The 23,706-nt window shown below is 44.7% G+C and overlaps 1 protein-coding gene across 3 annotated transcripts in view; it reads left to right on the top strand.

Moving 5' to 3' along the window:
- Positions 1 to 23,706, top strand: part of GALNT7 (polypeptide N-acetylgalactosaminyltransferase 7) — a 136,042-nt gene that overhangs the window by 46,694 nt on the left and 65,642 nt on the right. For all 3 annotated transcript variants that reach the window (XM_055577665.1, XM_055577663.1, XM_055577664.1), the window contains exon 2: positions 22,991 to 23,451. In XM_055577665.1, the coding sequence (XP_055433640.1) occupies positions 23,186 to 23,451 (266 nt within the window). In that variant the 5' untranslated portion in view covers positions 22,991 to 23,185. The remainder of the gene's footprint in view (positions 1 to 22,990; positions 23,452 to 23,706) is intronic.

Genomic DNA, 23,706 nt, shown 5'->3' on the forward strand with positions numbered 1-23,706 from the left:
CAGGGATCTGAGATCCCACATGCCTCCTGGCCAGAAAACCAGAACATAAAACAGGAACAATATTGTAACAAATAAAAAAATCTTAAAAAACATACACAGTTCAAACCTGTATTAGATTTGGAAGACATACTATTAAGCTATCAAATTGCTTTAAAGTTTCTAAAGACTGCCTCTTAGTCTTCTGTACTCCCCTTCTGTGGGTCTGCCCAGCAGCACAGGCTCAGCACTCACATAAACGTCTGGTGGGTTTCACAGAGAACTCGACATCAGCTTTGTGATCCCGCTATGTCCACTTGGTACGGATTTGTTTTAAAATCACCTAATTTTCAAAGTTGTACATATGAAGCAGTGGAAACTTTCACATTCAAAACACCTCTTTAGGAACTGTGAACCTCCCCTCCCCCTCCTGACCTGTCACATCTACTTCTCTGTAGAGTCCCTTCATTTGATGCTCTTGACAGCTCTGTGAAGTCAGACTCCTTCTACCGTCCCTGTTTACCAGTGAGCTGACTCAATTTACCTGAGACTATTTGAGCTTCCCAAGTGGCTCAGTGGTAAAGAATCCGTGTGTGATGCAGGAGACTCAGGTTCAATCCCTGGGTTGGGAAGATCCCCTGGAGAAGGAAATGGCAACCCACTCCAATATTCTTGCCTGGAGAATTCCATGGACAGAGGAGCCTGGTGGACTATAGTCTGTGGAGTCCCAGAGGGTCAGACACGACTTAGCAATTAAACAACAACATATAGCTAGTTAGGAGAAGACGTGGACTGGAAACTCTTAATTCCTGTCTCCTATTTTAGAGCTGAGACTATCCACCTTCTATCACTAAGGTCCAATGTTTTACATAAAATCACTACTAAGGTCAAAGCAGCAGACTGCATTTCTGACTCTGGATCTTTGGGGGGCAATAATAGTATAATTTTCTTCACAGTGAGATTCTTCCTTTAAAAAAATAAAGAACCCCGTCCTAGTTAGTGTCAGCACTTCTCTAAATCAGTTCCAGGAACCACTTGTACTGTGATGGAGCTTCCTAAGGATAAGCAGTCCTCTCGTTTTAACAAGATGAACCCTTTGAAAGCTCCTAATGAGTGAGTTTCAGAATTTTGAACTTGATACTGACTCTAATTATCAAAAAGTCATGCAGTAGCCTTTCCCACCTCTTTTAATACTGTATACTGTCTTGCTCTAACCCTTGTTAAGTGTTCAATAAATTTGATGAATAAATAATAGTAGTCTTTTTAGTATAGTAAGATTTCGAAGCTTGAATTACATGAGTAGTTAAACTTTGATCTAAGAGAAGCAGATGATACCAATTCTTACGTAAAACAACTCTTTGACCAAGAGTAAGGTATTCAACAATAAAAACATTAAATTAAAAAATTGCACAGTGCATTCTGTGGGATATACTTTCTCTGGCAATTCCTTTACTTCCCTTTTGCAGTAAAACTAACTCCCATAAATGAGGTCCCTAGTCCAAAATTTGTCAAACCTCAGAATCATTTTTAAAACTTAAATTTTTTTTCTCTTAAATTTTTTATAATGAAAATTGTCTTCAAATACACAAGAATTTAGGGTCTTCCCTGGCTGGAATCAAGATTGCCGAGAGACATATCAATAATCTCAGATATGCAGATGACACCACCCTTATGGCAGAAAGTGAAGAGGAACTAAAAAGCCTCTTGATGAAAGTGAAAGAGGAGAGTGGAAAAAGTTGGCTTAAAGCTCAACATTCAGAAAACGAAGATCATGGCATCTGGTCTCATCACTTCATGGCAAACAGATGGGGAAACAGTGGAAACAGTGGCAGACTTTATTTTTGGGGGCTCCAAAATCACTGCAAATGGTGACTGTCAGCCATGAAATTAAAAGACGCTTACTCTTTAGAAGGAAAGTTATGACCAACCTAGACAGGATATTAAAAAGCAGAGACATTACTTTGTCAACAAAGGTATGTCTAGTCGAGGCTATGGTTTTTCCAATGGTCATGTACGGATGTGACAGTTGGACTATAAAGAAAGCTGAGTGCAGAAGAATTGATGCTTTTGAACTGTGATGTTGGAGAAGACTCTTGAGAGTCCCTTGGACTGCAAGGAGATCCAACCAGTCCATCCTAAAGGAGATCAGTCCTGGGTGTTCATTGGAAGGACTGATGTTAAAGCTGAAACTCCAATACTTTGGCCACCTGATGTGAAGAGCTGACTCATTGGAAAAGACCCTGATGCTGGGAAAGATTGAGGGCAGGAGGAGAAGGGGACAACACAGGATGAGATGGTTGGATGGCATCACCAACTCAATGGACATGAGTTTGGATGGACTCCAGGAGTTGGTGATGGACAGGGAGGCCTGGCGTGCTACAGTTCATGGGGTTGCAAAGAGTCAGACACAACTGAGTGACTGAACTGAACTGAACTGATAGCTCAGCTGGTAAAGAATCTGCCTGCAATGCAGGAGACACATGAGACGTAGGACATGGGTTCAATCCCTGGGTCTGGAAGATCCTCTGGAGTAGGGCATGGCAACCTACTCCAGTATAGATAATCCCATGGACAGAGGAGCCTGGCAGCCTACAGTCCAAGGGGTTGCAAAGTGTCGGACATGACTGAGTGACTAAGGATGCATGCATACAAGAAGATGAAATAGTACAGTGAACATCCATTCCTATGAACACCTCTTAGATCAACAGTTAATAATATTGACAGACTCACCTTCTCCCCCACCCGCTCCTCCACTTCCCTCTGTACGAATAGACCTCCTCTCTCTGCGTGTCTCAGCTTGATTTAATTTAGGTAAAGCCTCATTGGTAAGAATGCTTCTTCATTGTCATGTGTGCTTCAGATCACAGCACATTAGGAGGCGGACGATGCCAGATCGTCCTGTTATTAACGGTGTTGTGCGATCGCTTGTTCATGGTAGGAGCTGCCAGTTAGATGCAGGAGTGACGCTGGGTACCATGTGCATGTTCCCCAGCAGCTGGTCCTCATCTAAGGGCTTCAACATCCTTCAGCCCCTGCTAAGATCCAGTGTTTCCTCCTCAGACCCAGCTGGCGTTCTTCTGTGAAGCAGACCATTCCCCCATCCTCTGAGGTTTGTCTACAGCTCCTTCTGAAAAGCCAGGGTAAATGCTTAATGCTTTCTCTTTAATTACCATGTCTAGAATAGCTCTCACTAAATCAGACTTTCCCACCATTTTTTCAGTTCCACTGTCCTCTCTGTCACAACCCAGTTGATTCACCTTATAATTTCCTGCCTCAGACCCAGAATCAGCCATTTATCCAATGGAACCTGGTTCCTTTTCTTGAAAGATGATATTTATTTATCTATTTATTATTATTATTATTCTTTTTTGGCCATGCTGCACAGCAGAAGGAATCCTAGTTCCCCAACCTCGTTCCCTGTATTGGAAGCTCAGAGTCCTAACCACTGGACTGGCAGGGAAGGTATGGTATTTAGAAGTAAAGAGCTGACGTCAGACACACTAATTCTATTTTAATGTCATTGCTTCTAGGTCCTTTCAGTATTAAGAACAAAGCAATGTGTGGACTTCTTTGAATCATGTGTTCATACTGGTACTCCGATTTAAATTTAACTAACTTTCTGAACACTTTTATGTCTCTTATTTTGAAAGTCTTGGTTCTTATTAATATATTTGCTTACCTCTTTCATATATACATATGTTTGAAATTACACTATCAGTGTTACTATTAAGAATGAGACCCTGAAGAGGTTGAAATTTTCTTTGCAGTTCTTTTTTGTACCTGGGGAGTTTTTAAAAGTACAAATTTCTATACTCCCCAGATCTATTAAGTCAGAGTCTTAGGCGTTATTAGTAGCTTGTAGGTTTGTGTTTTACAAATAAATTCATGCTGTCTCACCCTGGTCAGTCTCAGGATTTCTGGAAGGTAGGAGATCTGTTTGCTTTGGGTAATAAAACCCCCCCATACCTGTTCTTATTCTTTTTGAGACATTTTTCTAATTTGATTGTAATGTCATTGCTAAATAATTGGCACAGGGAGAAAAATGTAAAGAAACAAGAACGGGATTGACTGTGAAACAAAAGAAAGATCAAGAATTTGGTGGGGGGGCGGGCAGGGTAGGGAATGTAGGGAGCTTAAGAGCAACTACCAGGAAGTAACTTCATATTTTCAGAGTCTGTTCTCTCCAGCATCATCCCTACAGTTCTTCAGAGGGCTTTAAGCTGTAATCTGTCTTGAAAGACATTCTAATGTCTCTTTAATAATGGCCTGCTGTTTAGCACGTATGCTGTGTTGCTGGACACTCGGTGTTTCTATACAACACTGCACCTCTTCCTTGCGGTGACCCTATGCTTGCCTCATATTGTTCCAACTTTAACGGGGAGGAAACTGATGTAAAGACTGTGGTCTCTGCTTATCTAACGGGTTTCTCAGGAAAACACCATGCTTATCTTCATGGATTTGGGTTCTCTAGGAAATGGCCCTGAGCTCGGCTGGGTGCGGGGCTGTGTGACCGGGACTCTGAGGGCAGTGGCTTTAGGAGGGAGGGGCTGCCCAAGGCTGAGCTGTGATGGGGGCTATAGAAGTCCCAGGCCCACCCCAGAGAGCCCGGATCGCCGGTGTTCCCCTGGGGAGAGGGAGGCTGAATCTGGGACCTCCGCCTGGACAGTCACTCTGGGCCGCCGCATCCCACAAGGGGCCTTGGCCTTGGGGGAGGCAGCCTCGTAGCCCCTGCAGCAGAGGTCCCAGGGAGGTCTGGCTGCCAGGACCGTCCTGAGCCGGGCCCCCTGCAGCTGGGGTCAGAGGTCCTGGGGGTTCTCACAGCGCCCACCATATCACCAGTAAACTTGGTATAGTTTCTCTAAGACAAACTGTCCTTGACAAAGACTTTTTAAAAAAGTTTTCTGTTGATTATCCTATTCCTGTTTTTCCTATTGAAGATGCATGTTCAAAGATGTAAAGAAAAAAACATTTGCTCATGTCCCTCATTGTAAATATAAATGCTTTCTTTGTAACTCAGTTTTGTCAGCCTTTAACCCTCGTGTTATAGGAAAATGGCCAGGCCGGATGTTTACCATCAGGTTACCTTTTACCAGGCCTTCCCTGGTGGTTCAGTGGTAAAGAATCCACCTGCCAGTGCAGGATCCCTGGCTTGGGAAGATTCCCTGGAGAAGGAAATGGCAACCCACTCCAGTATTCCTGCCTGGAGAATCCCATGGACAGAGGAGCCTGGTGGGCTACAGTCCATGGGGTTGCAGAGAATCAAACTTGACTTAGCTGGCTAAGCAACAAGAAACCTTTCATTGTTGTTTGTAAACAGCAGATGTTTAGAATCTCTAATCCGGTCCTCAGAATTTTACTCCCTTTTTAACCACATGTGAGAGTTTCTCAAATAAATCAGTGCAGGAAACAGCCTTTATGCTGCCTTAGGGGACCCCGGAGTTCCAGACCTTTCTCACAGCTCCATCTTTCATCCTGTGCCTACTGAAGAAGGAAGTGACTCTCTCCGATCCTGCCTGCCTGTCTGTCTGTCTGTCCCAGCAGTCTGTCCTCTGCATGAAGCTGAAGCAGAGGGCTGCATGCTCCTTACCTGGCTTAGACACTTCCTGCCAGCAGTTTGTTTGGACCTGGGGGTACAGGGCTGAAGTAGGGTGTCCCTGACCCCCGGCCTTCCTCTCCCTTGTGTGGGGCAGTCAGCGCTGTCAGCAGCAGACAGTCCTGCTGGCTTCATCTGAATTAGTCCAGGCTGTAATTTGAAAGTGTACTATTCATTACCTTCTTGCTTTGGGGGCTATATCTATCTTCATTTCTATTGGAGGATCTTGAAATACATACATGCATACAGTATCATTTCTTGATACAAAGGAACTTACTTACAAAACAGAAAGGGACTCAGATTTAGAGAATGACCTTATGGTTGCCTGTACACACTGTTACATTTAAAGTGGATAACCAACAAGGACCTACCGTAGGGCACATGGAATTTTGCTCAGTGTTATATGGCAGCCTGGATGGGAGGGCAGTTTGTGGGGAGAATGGATACATGTCTGTCTATGTATGACTGAGTCCCTTTGCTGTTCACCTGAACAGCAAAGTCATAACATTGTTAATTGGCTATACCTCAATATAAGATTTAAAAGCTAAAAAAGAAAAAATCATTTCTCAGTATTCCAAATTTTGGCACCCACCAACATAATTTGTTTACTTTATCATATCCTCCACACTAGAAATGAAATGTCTTAAAATTATGTGTATGTGATATACTTTAATGTATGGTTAAAAGACAATATAATAAAAAATGACATCAAAATTAATGGTAAAATCCATTTTATCATTAATTACCTTGAATTTCTTCTAATTTACTGTGTGTGTGTCTACGGCTTTGGCGAGAAAACAAGATAAAGACTTTTAACTTCTTTAATTTTTAAAATTTATATCTTTAAATTTAACTCCCTTTAAAGAAGTATCTTGGAATGATATAACTGGGAGATGGTATAGGGGAGATCAGTAGAGAACAGAGTGAAGTAAAGTATTTATTTGTTCTTTTTAAAAAGAAACAGCTTCACATTACTTGCTCTGCAGTGCGCGACGTGGCCTGTTACCTCCTGACTGTCTTATTTTAGAAGATGTAATTCTCATGACATCCTTTGCTTTTAAGTGATTGATAATAGATGACTGAGTGATTAATAATTGAATTCGCATTCTGGCTTTTGTGCTTGTTTTAAGAGTTTGCTAATGCTGGGTTTTGTTTTTGTTTTAATGCTACCTAAAGTTTGGTTGTGTCCGCGAATGAAGAATGTTTCTAGCTGTGTCCTGTGTATGAACCTCTGGTTATGAGCACTGTTTCTCTGAGTCTCCTCTAAGCTGTGCTTGTTGTGTATGCTCTGTCTGTTCCATTCCTAAATCACGTATGGCAACCTCTTTGGCTATCAACAAACTTTATAGCTTACTGTGATGTTCAGCCGACTTATACAAAAGAAAAAAATCTCAAGTTATTATATGAACTGTTTTCTAGTGAGTAAGTTTTATTAGTAAATAATTATTAAAACAAATTTAAAAGGAAGCTGAACAATTCCTAAAAACTTTATACAAATGTATGTTCAATATAGAAACCAAGGAAAACCAGGACATAAGAAAAATACCATCTACAATCTCACCAAAGAGACAACTACTACTTATAACTTTCCTTCTAGTCATTTCTGTGTTTTTCTTTTTGTATTTGAGATCATATGGAGCAAGCAGTATGCATAATTAATGTATGTCTCCTACTTTTAAAAAACTAACATTATATCATGAGGATATTCTGCAAGAATTATTTTTCTTTAACATTTTTATAGTTAAGTACTATTCAATTGCATAAGTGCAGCATAATTTTCTTGACTAGTCTTCATTATGGACATTCTGTTTGTTTCTAGTATACTAGCTGGTATATGTTGCACTGAACTTTTATGCATAATATCTTCCCTGTGATTAGGATTATCCCCCTTGAATACATTCCCACTTCTGAAATTTTGTATTCAGAAGGAAGGTTATTAAGGATGTTGGTACATACAGGTTAGGTGGTTCTACAAAGAACTCTACCAAGTTACACTGTTTGTACTCCCCTCCCCATGAAGAGGGTATGAAATCTTTGTGACCCTAAAAATGTTAGGAACCACTAATGTGTATTTAGAAAAAGAGATTTTTATGTTCCTCAAGTTCACCACTGACTAGCTTTCTAGAAGCATAGCAACATGCTTCAACCAAAGTAGATATGCAGGAAATTTGTTGCAAATAGGATCTTGGTGGGACCTCCATGTGATTGAAACCAAGACTGCCTTTCAGGAAAAGAGGAATGAGGTGTCTTGTGCTGTGTGCTGTGCGCTCAGTTGTGTCTGACTCTTTGCAATCCCACAGACCATAGCCCACCAGGCTCCCCTGTCCGTGGAATTTTCCAGGCAAGAATACTGGAGGGGTTGCTGCTTCCTTCTCCAGAGCAGAAGGTATATGCTCATAAACATACATAAAATGACACTGAAAGAAACATTTGAATGCTCCCAGGTAGGGGCAGAAGACCAACAGTTTAGAAAGAACTAGAAGCCGAATGCTGTAACTCTTCCTCAGTGTCAATCTGAAAACCTTATTGCATTTACTTCATATTTGTCAGACAAATAGAAGGTTTTTGAAACCATTCTCTGTTTCTGTGAAATCAGAATAGGAGGCATAGCACCCCAGTCCTGTATGCCCGAGGAAATTAGTGCCCTAATTTCTATCTTTCTCTGCAGAAATAGTGCTTCTATGATAGCTCAGTTGGTAAAGAATCTGCCTGCAATGCAGGAGACCCTGGTTCGATTCCTGGGTTGGGAAGATCTGCTGGAGAAGGGAGTGGCTACCCACTCCAGTATTCTTGGGCTTCCCTTATGGCTCAGCTGGTAAAGAATCCACGTGCAATGCAGGAGACCCTGGTTTGATTCCTGGGTTGGGAAGATCCCCAGTAAAAGGGAAAGGCTATCCACTCCAGTATTCTGGCCTGGAGAATTCTGTGGACTACAGTGCATGAGGTCACAAAGAGTCAGACACGACTGAGTGACTTCCACTTTTTCTTTCTGCAGAAATAAAGTCACATGAAATGAGATATAGTCTGTTTTCTTACATCCTGATAGTCACCTAGGCTAGTGGGCCTCATAGCAAGTTACTACTAATTCTTGAAATGCTAATTGGATTTAGTATTTCTAGAAGATTATTTATATGAAATATATATGAAATATAAGTAATCTTCTAGAATATTCTGTATATGAAAACAGCACTTTCTGAACTATTTATTACTAATTCTAGCTGATAGTATTGGTTTGAAAGTAAATTTTTTATTGAAATTAACAGTGATTCTAAGGACTGTATTTTAGCTTTCGTACTTCAGAAATCTTAATGATATTTATCAATTTGTATAGTTATAAGGTATGAAAGACTCATGGGTACCTCGGTCCCAGGAGAGAATAAAGTGGTTCAGAATGTGGGCTCTGGCATCAGAGGCCCTGGGTCTGTGTCTCGCCTCTGCCACCCCCAGAGTGTGTGGCTTTTAAAGTCCCTCAGACCCTGTGCCTTGGTTTTCTCATCTGCAGAATGGGACAGCCCTGATACCCAGCTCCAAGGCTGATGACAAGGATGACCGGAGACAGGTGCTCGTTACGTCACCAGGGTTCTACCTCCTCCTCCCCCTGTCATCACCTTTGTGGTCATCACCTTGGAAGTCAACATTCAGTAAAACACGTTGGGTGACAGATTGGTTTACCACTGTGGTCTTTTTTTTTTTCCAACTCCTTTTTCTCTTTTAAGCCTCTGGAGGCTCTGTGCTGACTTTGTAGACTTGGGGCGTACTCTGACACCTTGGCCACTGCCTTCCCTGTGCCTTTTTTCCCTCTATCTGTAGATACCAGGATGAATGTCTTGCTTACCAAGTACAAGAAGGAAATGTTTGTTTTGTTTTGTTTTATAATTTTATCTACTTATTTCTGGCTGTGCTGGGCCTTCGTAGCTGCTCAGGTTTTTCTCTGAGGTGCACAAGCGTCTCATTGAGGTGGCTTCTCTTGTTGCGGAACAAGGGCTCTAGGGTGCAGGGGGCTTCAGTAGCTGCCCTTCCCAGGCTCTAGAGCACAAGCTCTGCAGTTGTGCTGCACGGGCTTTGTTTCTTGGCAGCATGTGGGATCTCCTGTATTGGCAGGTGAATTCTTTACCACTTCACCAGGGAAGTCCTCGGGAGTGTTTTTAATAAGGAAAAAAAAAACCTGAATGATTAATGGCAAAATACAACCGAAGCATTTAGTGAGACTTGACTGTCCCAAGTACCACACTTATTATGCACCAGAATTTTACCACTGGTCGTGAAGGGCTATCAGATCTGGTTGCAGTTGTGTTTGACCGGCCGAGGTTGGTTGGGATGTGTCAGAGTGTGACATTTAGCATCTCTGATGGACTGGCTTCCCTCTGCTCATGGAAGGTGCTTCCCATTTTTCTTCAGCAGCTATGGTTCTGCTTCCCACAGAGACATTCCATTTCCCATGAAATGGAATGATTGTTCCAATCATTTATGAGGTAGTCTAGAAAGATGCACTGAGTACCTACTGACTACACACAGACAACCATCCTCCCCGCCCCCTCTTTGCGCGGCACCACAGGGAGCCTCTGGGGGACTTTGCAGTACACGATCCCGACCTGGAATGCTCTCCCCTCCTCTCTTGACCTTGTCCTGCATAACCCTTCTCTCTCGGGGAGCCTTCCCTGACTTCCCAGGCCAGATCAGACCTCCCAGGGCACCCCGTTTGTGTGATGACTTCATTGCATGTCTCCCACAGGATGGAGGCCTCCCTGGGAGCAGGGGTGCATATGCTGTGTCCCTGCAGCCAGCAGAGTGGGGGCTCAACAATCCGTCAATCAGACGTTTCAGAACATGAAGACCACAGGACACCTATAGCACCAGGTGATAAAACAGTGGGCTCTTTCCATCTGTGGTTGCAGAGAAGATAAACCCGAGGAGTCCCGACGCCCCCAGACCCAGAGTCCTGGCTCCAGCTGGTGTCCTCATGTGTCTCAGAACCCTGAGTGAGTCCTGCCACAGAGCGAAGCTGCCCCTCGGGCCTCAGGTTCTCGTGCATTTAATAACACACCTCGTTTTCAGCCTTGTGAGTGCTGGTTCAGTTGGTAAAGAGTCGGCCTGCAATACAGGAAACTGCCTGCAGCACGGGAGACCTGGGTTCGATCACTGGGTCAGGAAGATCCCCTGGAGAAGGGAATGGCAACCCACTCCAGCATTCTTGCCTGGGAAATCCCATGGACAGAGGATCCCAGGGGGCTACAGTCCCTGGGATCGCAAAGAGTCGGACACAACTGAGTGTGCACACACGCTGGCATCGCATCTGCTGCTTCCACCCCATGTGTCCCCTCCACTCATCACACCAAGCCATCTGTAGTTCTCTGAGTGTTCCCTGTTCTTTTTAATGCTTTTGTGCCTTTGCCTTAGTCTAGAATGGCTGCCAAGCCCCACTTCTTAGCCCCGCTTCTTATCCCCCAGCCGTGCCCCCGCTCGCTCCTGTGCCTCAATGTCTGCAAACACAGATCCAGCCTCTCCCAGCCTCCCTTCCTCTGCGAAGAAGGCCGGGCCCCCTGCTAATACCTCGGAGAGCGTCTAGCAGGAAGCAGACCTGTAACAAATATTTGGATAACCAGAAGAACGGTTCTTTCGCCTTTTAATGATACATGTAAATACTGACCTGAATGCCAGATAACACTCATGATAGAGCTACCGTGTCCCTGGAGAAGCACGCCCCCTTGAGAGCAGGCCTGCTGCCAAAACTAAAATGTCAGAACATTTATTAGTGAATAACCCCAATCTACTCTGTATTTTTCTTTCTCACGTACATAGGTTTCCTTGTCACCACCTCCTAAAATGGATTTCTTGTCACGACCTGGTAGTAAATGTCCCATACTTTAATATGGTGTATCTGCCCTGGGAACATTGAGGTATTTTCTTCCTTGAGGCGATATTACTTTTTTCAGATTTGCAAGATATTATCTTATACCAATCAGCATCTGTGCTTTGAAGCCCCACATGGCAGTGCTGTTTTTCGAGCTGTGATGGAGGCAGGCTTCAGGGCAGAGCGAGGACGCCCTTCAGTCATCTCAGAATGCACGGCAGCAGCCCCTGCCTCGAGGGCGCGCCGTTCATTCCAGAACTCCTGACGCACTTCAGTCATCTCGGAATGCACAGCAGCAGCATCTGCCTTGAGGGTGCTCCGTTCCTTCCAGAACTCCTTCCCTGGAAGGATGAAAGCACAGCTTGCTCAGCTTTCTGAAGGGTATTCCCGACGGTCTCTTTGAACACAAAGGCTATGTCTGACTTCTTTCTGCTCTCCCTCAGTAAAATGCTTTGCTTCACATCCTAAGCATTATTGATGATCCTGGTGGTGGCATACTTTTCAAGACAGTTTTCAAGAAGATTTGGAAATCATTAGGTGTCTTCACTGGGATCGCCAGATGTGAAGGAGAAGGAAGAATTAAACTGTTTGGTTTTATTGGTGTTAGATTATGAAGTTCATTGTTGTGTTGTTGTTGTTCAGTTGCTCAGTTGTGTCCAACTGTTTGCAACCCCATGGACTGCAGGACACCAGGCTTCCCTTTACTTCACTGTCTCCTGGAGTTTGCTCAAACTCATGTCCATTGAGTCAGTGATGCCATCCAATCATCTCATCCTCTGTCGTCCCCTTCTCCTCCTGCCTTCAATCTTTCCCAGCATCAGGGTCTTCTCCAATGAGTCGGCTTTTTGCATCAGGTGACCAAAGTATTGGAGCTTCCGATTCAGTCCTTCCAATAAATATTCAGGGTTGATTTTCTTTAGGATTGACTGGTTTGATCTTCTTGCTGTCCAAAGGACTCTTAAGAATCTTCTCCAGCACCACCATTCGAAAGCATCAATTCTTTGTTATATTGGTGACAAAAACCAAAGGATAGGATTAAACAAGCACGTCCCTGGATTAAAAAAAGAAAAAGATTGTAACAGTGTGGTCCCTAGAGACTGATGAAGGACTTGCTCTTTTAAAATATATTAAAAATAATTTGGGGACTTCCCTGGCCATCCAGTGGTTAAGATTCTGCACTTCCGATGCAGGGGGGTTGCAGGTTTGATCCCTGGTCAGGGAGCTAAGATCCACGTGCCTTGTAACAAATTCAACAAAAGACTTTAAAAATGGTCCACATCCAAAAAAATACAAAAAATAAATAAAGATGATCTGGAAAAGAGCGTGGAGAATCTCAGCACTTCTAGGTAAGAAAGTGGAGCTGATGGGCACAGCTGAGAGAAGGTTCCACAGTGGGTGGGCAAAGGAGGAGCAGATGTGGGGGGCTCGTTTTTCTGCTGGTTCAGCTCAGTAGGTCCTCTGTCTCCACCTGAGAAAATGCTGTGGCTGTTCCTTTGAAGGGTCTATTCAGCAGGGTTAATTTCTTGCTTCTCATCCTACTAGGCTATTTGGCTTTTAAATGTATATTCCCACTCTCCACTGCATACATAATATATATGCATACATACATTATTCATGTGTTTAAAAATCTTAACAGATTTTAATTTACCATTTTCTCCCCTTGCTTTGCCTTTGTCTTTCTCTCCTCATTCTTCCCCCAATCCTTTCCTTATTTTTAGATAGGTCATTTTGTGGGAATAATGTGGTGGGACCCGTATTGTGAAATGTTGACACTTTTATTAAAATACTTTGTGTAACTTATTATATGCTGTTTTTAGGATGAAAATACCATTTAGGAGCTTTCTTTTTAAAATTCAGTAATTGCTCATCTCCCAAACACAGAGAGTTAAAATCTGCCCAACTGTATCCTTTTATGATTTCTGAGAGGTGTTATAATCTGCCTTTTATTACTTGTGGGAGATGGGGCTTTTAAATGACGTTGGTGTGACTTGTTTTTACAGTCCTGTCTTAAGGTCTGTACTCTTGCCACTGAAATCATGGCATAAACTTTGACAAATATAGCTTCATCACCTTTTGAAATCTACTACAAAATGATTTATTGATCAGTTGTTTAGTACTTATAGTTGATTCTTAAAATTCAGTTCTCATCAGCTAAAAATGTAATACTATATATTCACAATAAGAAATATTGTTTTAAATCTGTAATGAATGTATGTGACTCAGTTAATAAACTAAGGCATGAAAAATAGTTATTTGGATTTCATAAAGGTGTTTAAATTGCATGTTTCATAGACCTCTTGGTTAGCGGTGTATGGTAATTAACTTTGATCTAGGCCGTTAAACAGTCTCACAAATAAAAATTTTCTGTAAAAGGATAACCGATGTATTACCCTTTTATTTGTAGACATTAACCTATATTCTGGTCCTTTATTTGCCCATTTCTTCTTTTCATTTATTCCTTCTTGAGAACTGTCTGGTAGTTTTCTGACCTGATTTAGAATCTCTAGTTTATTTCTGTTTTAAAACAAGGACCAAATTTAACAGGAGACCATTGGTGAGATAAATTGGCCTACAGGCTCAGACTAACACCAGCAGATTTACTTCCTCGTGTTTAAATAAAGTACTCATTTTCCATGAAATAATAAATTGGACTTGCAGGCATGATTTATTCAAATCTGAAGAAGAAAAACTAAAAAAGGATTATTTAAGGTTTAGATTCATAGGGAAAGTAATGTTTTCAGTTATCTCACTCAGAGTCTCAAAATGCTCTTGTTGTTATTTTTGTTTGGTTGCTAAGTCACGTCTGATTCTGTGCAACCCCATGGACGGCAGCGCGCCAGGCTTCCCTTTCCTTCACTGTCTCCTGGAGTCTGCTCAAACTCATGTCCATTGAGTCAGTGATGCCATCCATCCATCTCATCCTCTGTCACACCCCTTCTCTTCTTGCCCTCAGTCTTTCCGAGCATCAGGTTCTTTTCCAATGAGTTGGCTCTTCTCATCAGGTGGCCAAAGTATTTTTGGAGCTTCGGCATCAGTCCTTCCAATGTATATTCAGGGTTGATTTCTTTTAGGATTGACTGGTTTGACTCAAAAATGCTACCTTAAACCGAATCCAGCAGTGACACAGCCAGCGGGCACAAAGCCAGTTTATATTCCAGCAAATAAATAGGTGCCACAACCCGGAGCAAGACATTCCTCATTTGTTCAGTCCATGAAGAAACGCACATTGAGTACCTGCTGTGTACACACAGATAACCACCCTGAGAACCATTGTCTGGGGAGAACCCTGTGAACAGATCCTAAGGCAACTCGAGAAGGGCAGTGTTAGAAATATTCTGGGATCTGAGAGGAAGGGTGGAGTTCAAAAAACTGCTGGCTTGAACTTACTTCATACTTACAGAATAGAACATTAGAGGTGATAGTGTTAACACAGAGAAGGATCTTGTATGAAATCTCCCCCTTTTCCAGTTGTAATTTTAATTTCTCTGTTGAAAATGGAAAGTTTATATTACTAAGGAATTTACAGTTTACCTTCCTTATGCATTAAAAAAAATGCAGTACATCGACATGGTTTTTAAAAAGTAAATTTTATCACAATTTTAATCAATTTTGATCAATTACTTTAATTTGGTTCAACTACATTTTGTTTAAAATTATACCATATGCTTCTGGGGAAACATGATGGATTTTATTACCCAGACTTACTAATATTACTGCCAACCACTTTTAATTTTATTTATTTGTTATTTTTATCAGAAGGTAATCCTTTTTCTCACTGATGAGCCACACCCTCCTCCATTTCCAGTTCTGCCTTTACTGCCAAGGGAGGCATTGCCATTGGTCTTAAAATGTATTTGAATAGGGTCCTTTGCCATAAGAAAATGCATCCTACATATTCAGGGACCGGTAAAGTCTCTATTTGGGTTTTCCCAGTGGCTCAGACGGTAAAGAGTCTGCCTACAATGCAGGAGACCCCAGTTCAATCCTTGGGTCGGGAAAATCCCCTGGAGGAGGAAATGGCAACCCACTCCAGTATTCTTGGCTGGAGAATCCCATGAACAGAGGAGCCTGGAGAGCTACTGGACCTGACTAACACTTTGACTTTTTCACTTTTCAAGGTCTCTGTTTAATCTTGAGTGTATCCATTTTAAACCCTGATTGAGCAAATTACTTGACAGCAACCCCCCACTCCCCACCCCCCACCTCCCAGGCCCGAAATGGACTACTGAGTGCAGAGCAGTCAGCTCTCAGCTCTCTGGACGGAGCCAGAGTGGTGGTCTTTATCAGCACAGGATGTCAGCAGGGGAAGGGTGAGCTCAGAATCTAGCTCTAGGTACCGAGAGACCGTGCCCCCACCCACATCCTGCCGCAGGCAGGGTGGGGACGCCCAGCCCATTGGCACACCCTGTGTCTTCTGAACTCCTTGACTACCGTCCTCCCCCACCTCCCTGATCTCTTCCACTTTTGGGCTTCTTGGCTTGTGATCAAGTGCAGTTAGAGAAGGGATGCTGATGTGATCTTTCTAATTAAAGGTGTTTTTTTTTTTTTTTTTTTCTATCAAGAGGGCTTTTAAACTATAGAACTTAGTTTGACCTGTTAAGTCCTAAGCTCTGTGGCTCAGGCAGGACAACAACCGAATCGCAGGCGGCCGTCAGCGGCAGCCACATTCCAGAGCGAAGCAGCCTTCTCAGGACCTCTGGTTTGTGCAGGAGCTCTTCATTACCAGCTTAGCTTTTGAGGCTTCCGTGGCGTTTCAGAGCCACGCCTGCATTACTTTCACTGGCTCTAAATTCCTTTGTGTTCGTATTATTTCTACCAGGGCATGACTGTCTCAGGAAGATATTATAAGGGTGATTTGGGGGTGATGGGGAGCTTTGTAAATTGTGAGATGTAAAATGAGTAGTCTGACCTGATTCCTGACAATCCCCTATTTCCATCTGGGAATAGGTGATTCTGTTTTTCAGTACATTTCCACCTTTATGGACATGCTGATCTTAGAAGATGACCCACCGATTCCACCTTCCATTTCTGGTCAACAGTGACCTGTTGATTTCAACTGTAAAGGGAATCAGCTGGTGCTTCTGAAGGTGTGTGAACACCAGTGAGTCACAAAGCCAACTCAAGTCTCATTCAGTATCCAGGAGGAGGAGTATGTATCCTCTCTCTCCAGGGAGCTTAGTACTATTACACTGTCTGACTGCATCCTTTGAATCACAGAACGTGACGATTTGACATGACTTTTCTTAATTGACTTGAAGTCAGGCAGATAGTTCTCAGATTGGTTTTGCCTTCGGATTTGAGAAGTGAGCAAATCCAAGTATTTTCCAGTGACTATTAGATAGTGTTACTAAGAGCACAGCACTGTGCAGGGGATATCAAGTTCTTCTCTTGCTGAATTCCTCGAGTATTGCCAGTATCAGTATTCTCTCTGATCGAGCCCCTCTTTCCTGTTCCATGTGCCCCATTCTCATCCTTCATCTCAGGCTCCCTCTCATAAACCAGGCAGAAATGGTAGGATCCAGGCATCTATTTGTAGATGGTTAGTGAGGGTCACATGGCAGGAGAAGCACTGGGGTGCAGTGGCGCACCCCACGGATGTGGTCCCTCCCCTTTCAGGGAACTTACAGTCTAGTGCAGAGTTGGAGGGGGAGGGGCAGATCCATCCCCATTTGCCTGTCTTTGTACATGAGGTTTTGCGGGAACACAGCCCTACCCATCCACCCTGTCTGGCTGCTCTGGGCACTCCAGTGACATCTTCTTTGTAGCGACCCTGTGGTCCAAGAGCCTGGAGTGCTTCCTGCTCCAGAGGGTGAGATGAAGAGGTGAGTACAGGCAGGAGCCGGAAATGTCCCAGGAAGAGCATACACTCTCTTGGGGAAGAGGACCAGCGTGGAGCCTGCAAGCAGAAGAAGGGACCTATTCATACCTGAATTTCAGGGAAGTCACTTTGGCTACGGGTTTCCCTGGTGGCTCAGTGTTAAAGAATCTGCCTACCAATGCAGGATATGCAGGAGATATGGGTTCTGTCCCTGGGTCGGGAAGATCACCTGGAGAAGGAAATGGCAACCCACTCCAGTATTCTTGCCTGGGAAATCCCATGGACAGAGGAGCCTGGGGGTCACAAAGGAGTCGACACAACTGAGCGACTAAGCCACCACCACCACCAGCACTGCTTTGGCTGCAGAACAATGATGATGAAGGACAGTGAGTGCAGCGTTGCAACAGGAGGCACTAACACCTAGGAATCAGGCGCATGGCTCTGCCTGGAGGCACGCTTCACCCTGCCCTGTACTGATCCTGACATTAGGTCATTTCTCTGTTGGCTGTTTTGTCGGTATGGTGTGTGTGCCTGTGCTCAGTCATGCCAAACTCTTTGTGACCCCATGGACTGTTGCCCACCAGGCTCTTCTGTCCATGGAATTCTCCAGGCAAGAGTACTGGGGTGGGTTGCCATTTCCTCCTCCAGGAGATCTTCCAGACCAAGGGATCAAACCTGGGTCTCCTGCATTGCAAGCAAATTCTTTACTGTCTGAGCCACAAGGGAAGAGATGATTGGATGGCATCACCGACTCAATGGACATGAGTTTGAGCAAACTCCGGGAGATAGTGAAGGACAGGGAAGCCTGGCAGGCTGCAGTTCATGGGGTCGCAAAGAGTTGGACACGCCTGAGCGACTGAACAGCAACAATAAAGATGGTGCTGACTGCTAACACTCTGTCCTTAAGTGTTAAGGACAGTGTTTGCGTCATCGCTGTTCTTCCTATTCTAGTAATCCTGTTGAGAGGTGAGTGTGGACTGTCCTAGGCCTTTGCAGTGTCCACAAAAAGTTAGTTGATCTAACAAAGATATGGGAGATTTTATGGGGGCCAGGTTTGAGGATAATAATCTAGAAAGTGCATCTGAGAACTGTTCCACCTGTTAGAAGTCAAGGCAAAGGTATGTAAGTATTTTAGACAGAGGGCTGGACATCAAATGAGGCCTTACTGACAGTTTATGCAATCCAGATCTAAGTATCATTGTGGTGGGTCACATGACCCTTACACGTTCAAGAAGGAATGTTATCTTTAAGGAGCTGTCTTGTTGATGCTAGGAGAATGCTGCTCTTTGGGACTGAGCAGGTATTTCTGCTGAAGGGGGTGGTCTGGTTGATGCATAATGCAAATACGAGATGCTCAGTGGAGGGCAGGGAGGAGGACAAAGGGCAGAGGAGAACTTTTGTGTTTAAATTTTTCTTGTCCTGCCATAAAATACGAATCTCACTCCACCACTGCGAGGATGTGGAGAAAATGGCCGGATTCTGGAGCCACGCGGGCGGTGGGACTGTCAGGAGTCAGTGATTGTTCAGATGTCGGAACAGGAGGCTGGGGATGAAGTGGAGGACTTGTGTTTGATCAGTTGAGTGTATGGGGGTTCCCAGCCCCGAGGTGGGGAAGACAGTGAATGAAGCAGGTGTGTGCCATGGAGTCACAGCAAGTTCATTCCCAGGCATCTTAAGTTTAGGTGCCACGGTGATCCCAATAGAAATGTTCAGGAAGCCTTTGACTGTGAACCCAGAGATAAGAAGCAAGATGCGGGCTGAGGACACGGAGGGAGGAAGGATCAAATGAACCTGGTCACCTTGCTGGGGAGATGAAGAGATGCTAGAGCGAGGAGGAGACCAGGCAGGCTCCTAACAGGTCTAAATGGAATACCAGGAGTCAAAGGCTAGGGACTTCCCTGGCAGTCCAGCAGTTAGGACTCTGCTTTCACTGCCAAGGGCCCGGGTTTGATCCCTAGTCAGGGAACTAAGGAGAGAAGGCAGTGGCAACCCACTCCAATGTGCCTGGAGAATCCCAGGGATGGGGGAGCCTGGTGGGCTGCCATCTACGGGGTGACACAGAGTTGGACATGACTGAAGCGATTTAGCAGCAGCAGCAGCAGGGAACTAAGATCCACAAGTCACTTGGCGTGACCCAAAAATAGAAAAGTCAAAGGTTAGACAAAGGGAAGATCAAAACAGCTTTTGAAGAAAGATGAGCATGAAGTTTGAATCCATTAAACATTTTCTTGTTGAGATGGGTGAGCCTGAGAAATGTTTATATTCGTGAGTCTCACATCAGCACCTGCCCACCGAACCACAACAGATGTCTCCTGCCTTGGGTACCCAGATTTCACTCACTGTCGTGTTCCACATTCTTCCCATAAGCAGCTTTCCTCCAGTGGAATATTAGACACCACAGAGGATGTCCTAGGACGGCTGATGACCTGTTCAGTCTACTTTTCTGAACCTATTTCCCTCCCCTCACTCTTTTCCTCTCCAGTTACTAGTTCACTGGAGCCTTGATGTGAAAAGTTGAAGGAAGAGACTGAGTCTTCCTCCTTTTTGTGGGGTTCTTGGTTCAACATCAACAACTTGAGTCTGGTATCTTAGAGTTTTATAAGGACTTCTCTATTTTAATTTGTTTATTGCAGTACTTCCCATGGGCTTCCCATGGTGGAGCTAGTGGTAAAGAACCTGCCTGCCAGTGCAGGAGACATAAGAGACAAAGGTTTGATCCCTGGGTAGGGAAGATCCCCTGGAGAAGGACATGGCAACCCACTCCAGTATTCTTACCTGGGAAATCCCATGGACAGAAGAGCCTGGTGGGCTACATTCCATGGGCTCACAAAGAAGCGGATTTGACTTAGCGACTAAACAGCAACAAGTGCCTGCTACAGGTGTGCAGTGGTCAGAAGCCTGATGCAGAAGGCATATCCACGTGTACCTGAACAAAGGTATCACCCTTAGATGGTCGGACGGAGTGCCACATGTTACACTTAGTTCTGTGCTATGGGATGAAATTTGTGGGAAAACTTTGAAATGGATCCAAAAGGCTACTGGGTGCATTTTCCAGCTCAGCTTTGCAGGTTATCTCATCCCTGCATGAACTCCAACCTGTTTCACAATCCTGTAATGACAGAAAACTGATAGTAATGGGCAAGAGTCTTGTCCATTGAAATGAAAACCGTGTCGTGTGGAATGCAGTTGGTTATTGCCCTCTGGGTATGGACCAGTTTGACCAGTTTTGCATCTATTTGTCAATTCTTTGCAGTATTCTTGATGTTTATATATTTGTCTGTTCTTCACCAGGTCATTCAAAGGATTCACCTTTAAACTGGTTGTAACATCTTATGATTCCTTCTCAAAATTAATGGGTCAGTAAAAATCTGTGTCCCTTGTTCAGCAAAAAGTTCTCATCATCCATGCCCATGTATGTTTATACCTGGAAGATTCACAAGGAAATGCTGGCTATAAGTGCCTGTACCAAAGGGAAGGTGGGAAGACTTGCCTTTCACGATATACCGTTAAGGATCCTGTGAATGTTGTATCACATGCTTAGAGTATTACCTAAACAAAGAGATTATTGTTCAGTTGCCAAGTCATGTCTGACTCTGCGACCTCCTGGTCTGCAGCATGCCAGGCTTCCCTGTCCTTCACTATCTCCTGGAGTTTGCCTAAACTCATGTCCATCAAGTCGGTGATGCCATCCAACCATCTCACCCTCTGTCATCCCCTTCTCCTCCTGCCTTCAATCTTTCCCAGCATCAGAATCTTTTCCAGTGAGTCAGCTCCTCACATCAGGTGGCCAAAATACTGAAGCTTCAGCTTCAGCATCAGTCCTTCCAATGAATATTCAGGGTTGATTTCCTTTAGGATTGACTCGTTTGATCTTGCAGTCCAACGGATTCTCAACATACATTTGTTAAGTTCCTTTTTGAACTCTCTCAAGTCAGTCCTCAGCTAGCCCTTACCAAAACTTTGACATTGACTAAATTCACATTTGAATTAGCTGACTTTCCAAAGAGACCCTTGTCTCTAAATAAACCACCACTGGACAGCAACCTGCCTATCAGCCTTACTTCTGCACTCTTGAAAGTCTTTAACTTGACTTTTCAAAATGGCTCTAACAGTAGAAAAATGTCGGTCAGACGGTATGAACTCTTTTATGACTGTCTTCAGGACTCTGGGGATCCTGGCTTGACGGGGAGGGACGGTGGAAGACCAGTTAGCCAGGTCTGCAGTCCTGGTTCTGCCCAGCTCACCCGTCCCAGACTGGCCACACACAGCCTGTAGCCTCCTTGTCTGGTTACAGCTGGCAGCCCTTCCTTTAAGCCATTGGAGCTCAAGCCTGCTGCATATTGAAAACACCTGGAGTGTTCTTAAAACTCCAAATGCTCCCACCCATTAAATCTTGGTGTCAGAGGGGTGGGACTCTGACGTCAGTGTATTTAAAGCCACTGAGGTGCGGCTGATGTTGAGAAACTTGGCTGTACAAAGAGTGGCTCTGACTTAACAGAAACTTCACATGTGACCCCAGGGACAGAAGCATGCAGGCCTTCTGACAGGAAGATCTAAGCAGCTGACGAGGAGCGTCTGGACAGAAAGGAAGGCCAACCTTCTGCAATATTCATGCACACAGAATCCGGTCTTCCTGGGGCTACCTTTGGACCAGGGCCAGCTAGGTCCTGGGTGTGGTTTAAGAGCTCTGTTAGCCTTGGTTTCGGTCGTCAGAGCTTGTTTTATAGTTCTGAACTCAGCTAAACTCTCCCAGAGCAGAAATACTGAGTGGGGGCCGTCAAGATCATACCCCAGCCCCCGTCCTCTGCCATTTGGGCCACTAAGCCAGCCTTGGGTGGGCTGACACCCAGCACCACCACCACCAGGTGGCCGTGTGACCGACAGAACGTCATACTCCTCATCCACCAGACAACTGGGAAAACCACACCGGACAACAGGACCTGTCGAGTGCCTGCTTTGGGCAAAGGTCTTAGAACCTCATTGCTCCAACCTGTAACAACGTGCTTTGAAAGTGTTAGTCGCTCAGTCATATCTGACTCCTGTGACCTGTGGACTATAGCCCGCCAGGCTCCTCTGTCCCTGGGATTCTCCAGGCCAGAATACTGGAGTGGGTTGCCATTCCCTTCTCTGAGGGATCATCCCGACCCAGGGATTGGACCCAGAGATCAAACCCGGGTCTCCTGTATTACAGGCAGATTCTTTACCACTGAGCCACCAGGGAAGCCCAGCAATGTGCTTTATTAAGGGGTTTTTGATAGAGAGTCGAGTTTATGAGGGGAGAAGTAAAAAATGCATCCACCTGTTTATTTTGGAATGGTAAGGCAAAGAATTGGGCTTCCCAGGTGCCTGAGTGGTAAAGAATCCACCTGTCAATGCAGGAGACCCCAGTTTGATCCCTGGGTTGGGAAGATCCCTGGAGAAGGAAATGGCAACCCACTCCAGTATTCTCGCCTGGAGAATCCCATGGACACAGCAGCCTGGCGGGCTACAGTCCATGGGGTTGTAAAGATTTCGACATGACTAGCGACTAAACAACAACAGAGACAAAGAATTATTCAATTGCTGGTATGCTGTTCCTCGCCAGGAATGGTTTCCTCTAATGAGGGGTCCTGGTTCATGGCCTGCTTTAGTTCCATGATTCATAACATGTTATCATTGCCTGGGCTGTTTTTAAAATGTGCACATTGGTGTCATGAACTCTGCTGTGGTTGCCTTCATGTACTCACTCTATGCCCCGCTCCCTTTTGTGTAGGAAGACAGAGCTGTTAATAACCCCCTGCCTGACAGAGGGGGCAACGGACTAGCCCTTGGGGATGACAGATTCAAACCCGTGGTGCCCTGGCCTCATGTGGAAGGCGTGGAAGTGGACTTGGAGTCTATTCGAAGAAGGAACAAGGCCAGACATGAACAAGAGCACCGCCCCGGAGGAGAGAACCAGAAAGACATCATGCGGAGGCAATATCTCACATTTAAACCCCAGACTTTCACCTACCGTGATCCTGTGCTCCGCCCGGGGGTCCTCGGTAACTTTGAGCCCAAAGAGCCTGAGCCTCCCGGAGTGGTCGGTGGGCCTGGAGAGAAAGCCAAGCCATTGGTTCTGGGACCAGAATTCAAACACGCAGTTCAAGCCAGCATTAAAGAGTTTGGATTTAACATGGTGGCTAGTGACATGATCTCCTTGGATCGCAGTGTCAACGACTTGCGACAAGAAGAGTAAGCACCCCTTCCTCCTCTTTCTAAACTGGGGGCACGGTTGTGTGGATAGATACTGAGTTAGATTGTCACTTACTGCAGGGGAATAAGAGGATCTTTGGTCCCCAAAATAGGCAGAAAGGGGAGAGCTCCCCATTTGTGTTATTTTATTTCGGGGGTGGCGTATAAAATTCTGGGGTCTTCTACACCTGTGCTGCTCAAAGTGTGGTCCCCAGACAGGCCCTGGTCAGAACGTCCCCTTCTCACAGCCCACAG

This window comes from Bubalus kerabau, chromosome 4 (genome assembly GCF_029407905.1).
Source record: "Bubalus kerabau isolate K-KA32 ecotype Philippines breed swamp buffalo chromosome 4, PCC_UOA_SB_1v2, whole genome shotgun sequence".
In the NCBI taxonomy this organism is placed as follows: Eukaryota; Metazoa; Chordata; class Mammalia; order Artiodactyla; family Bovidae; genus Bubalus; species Bubalus kerabau.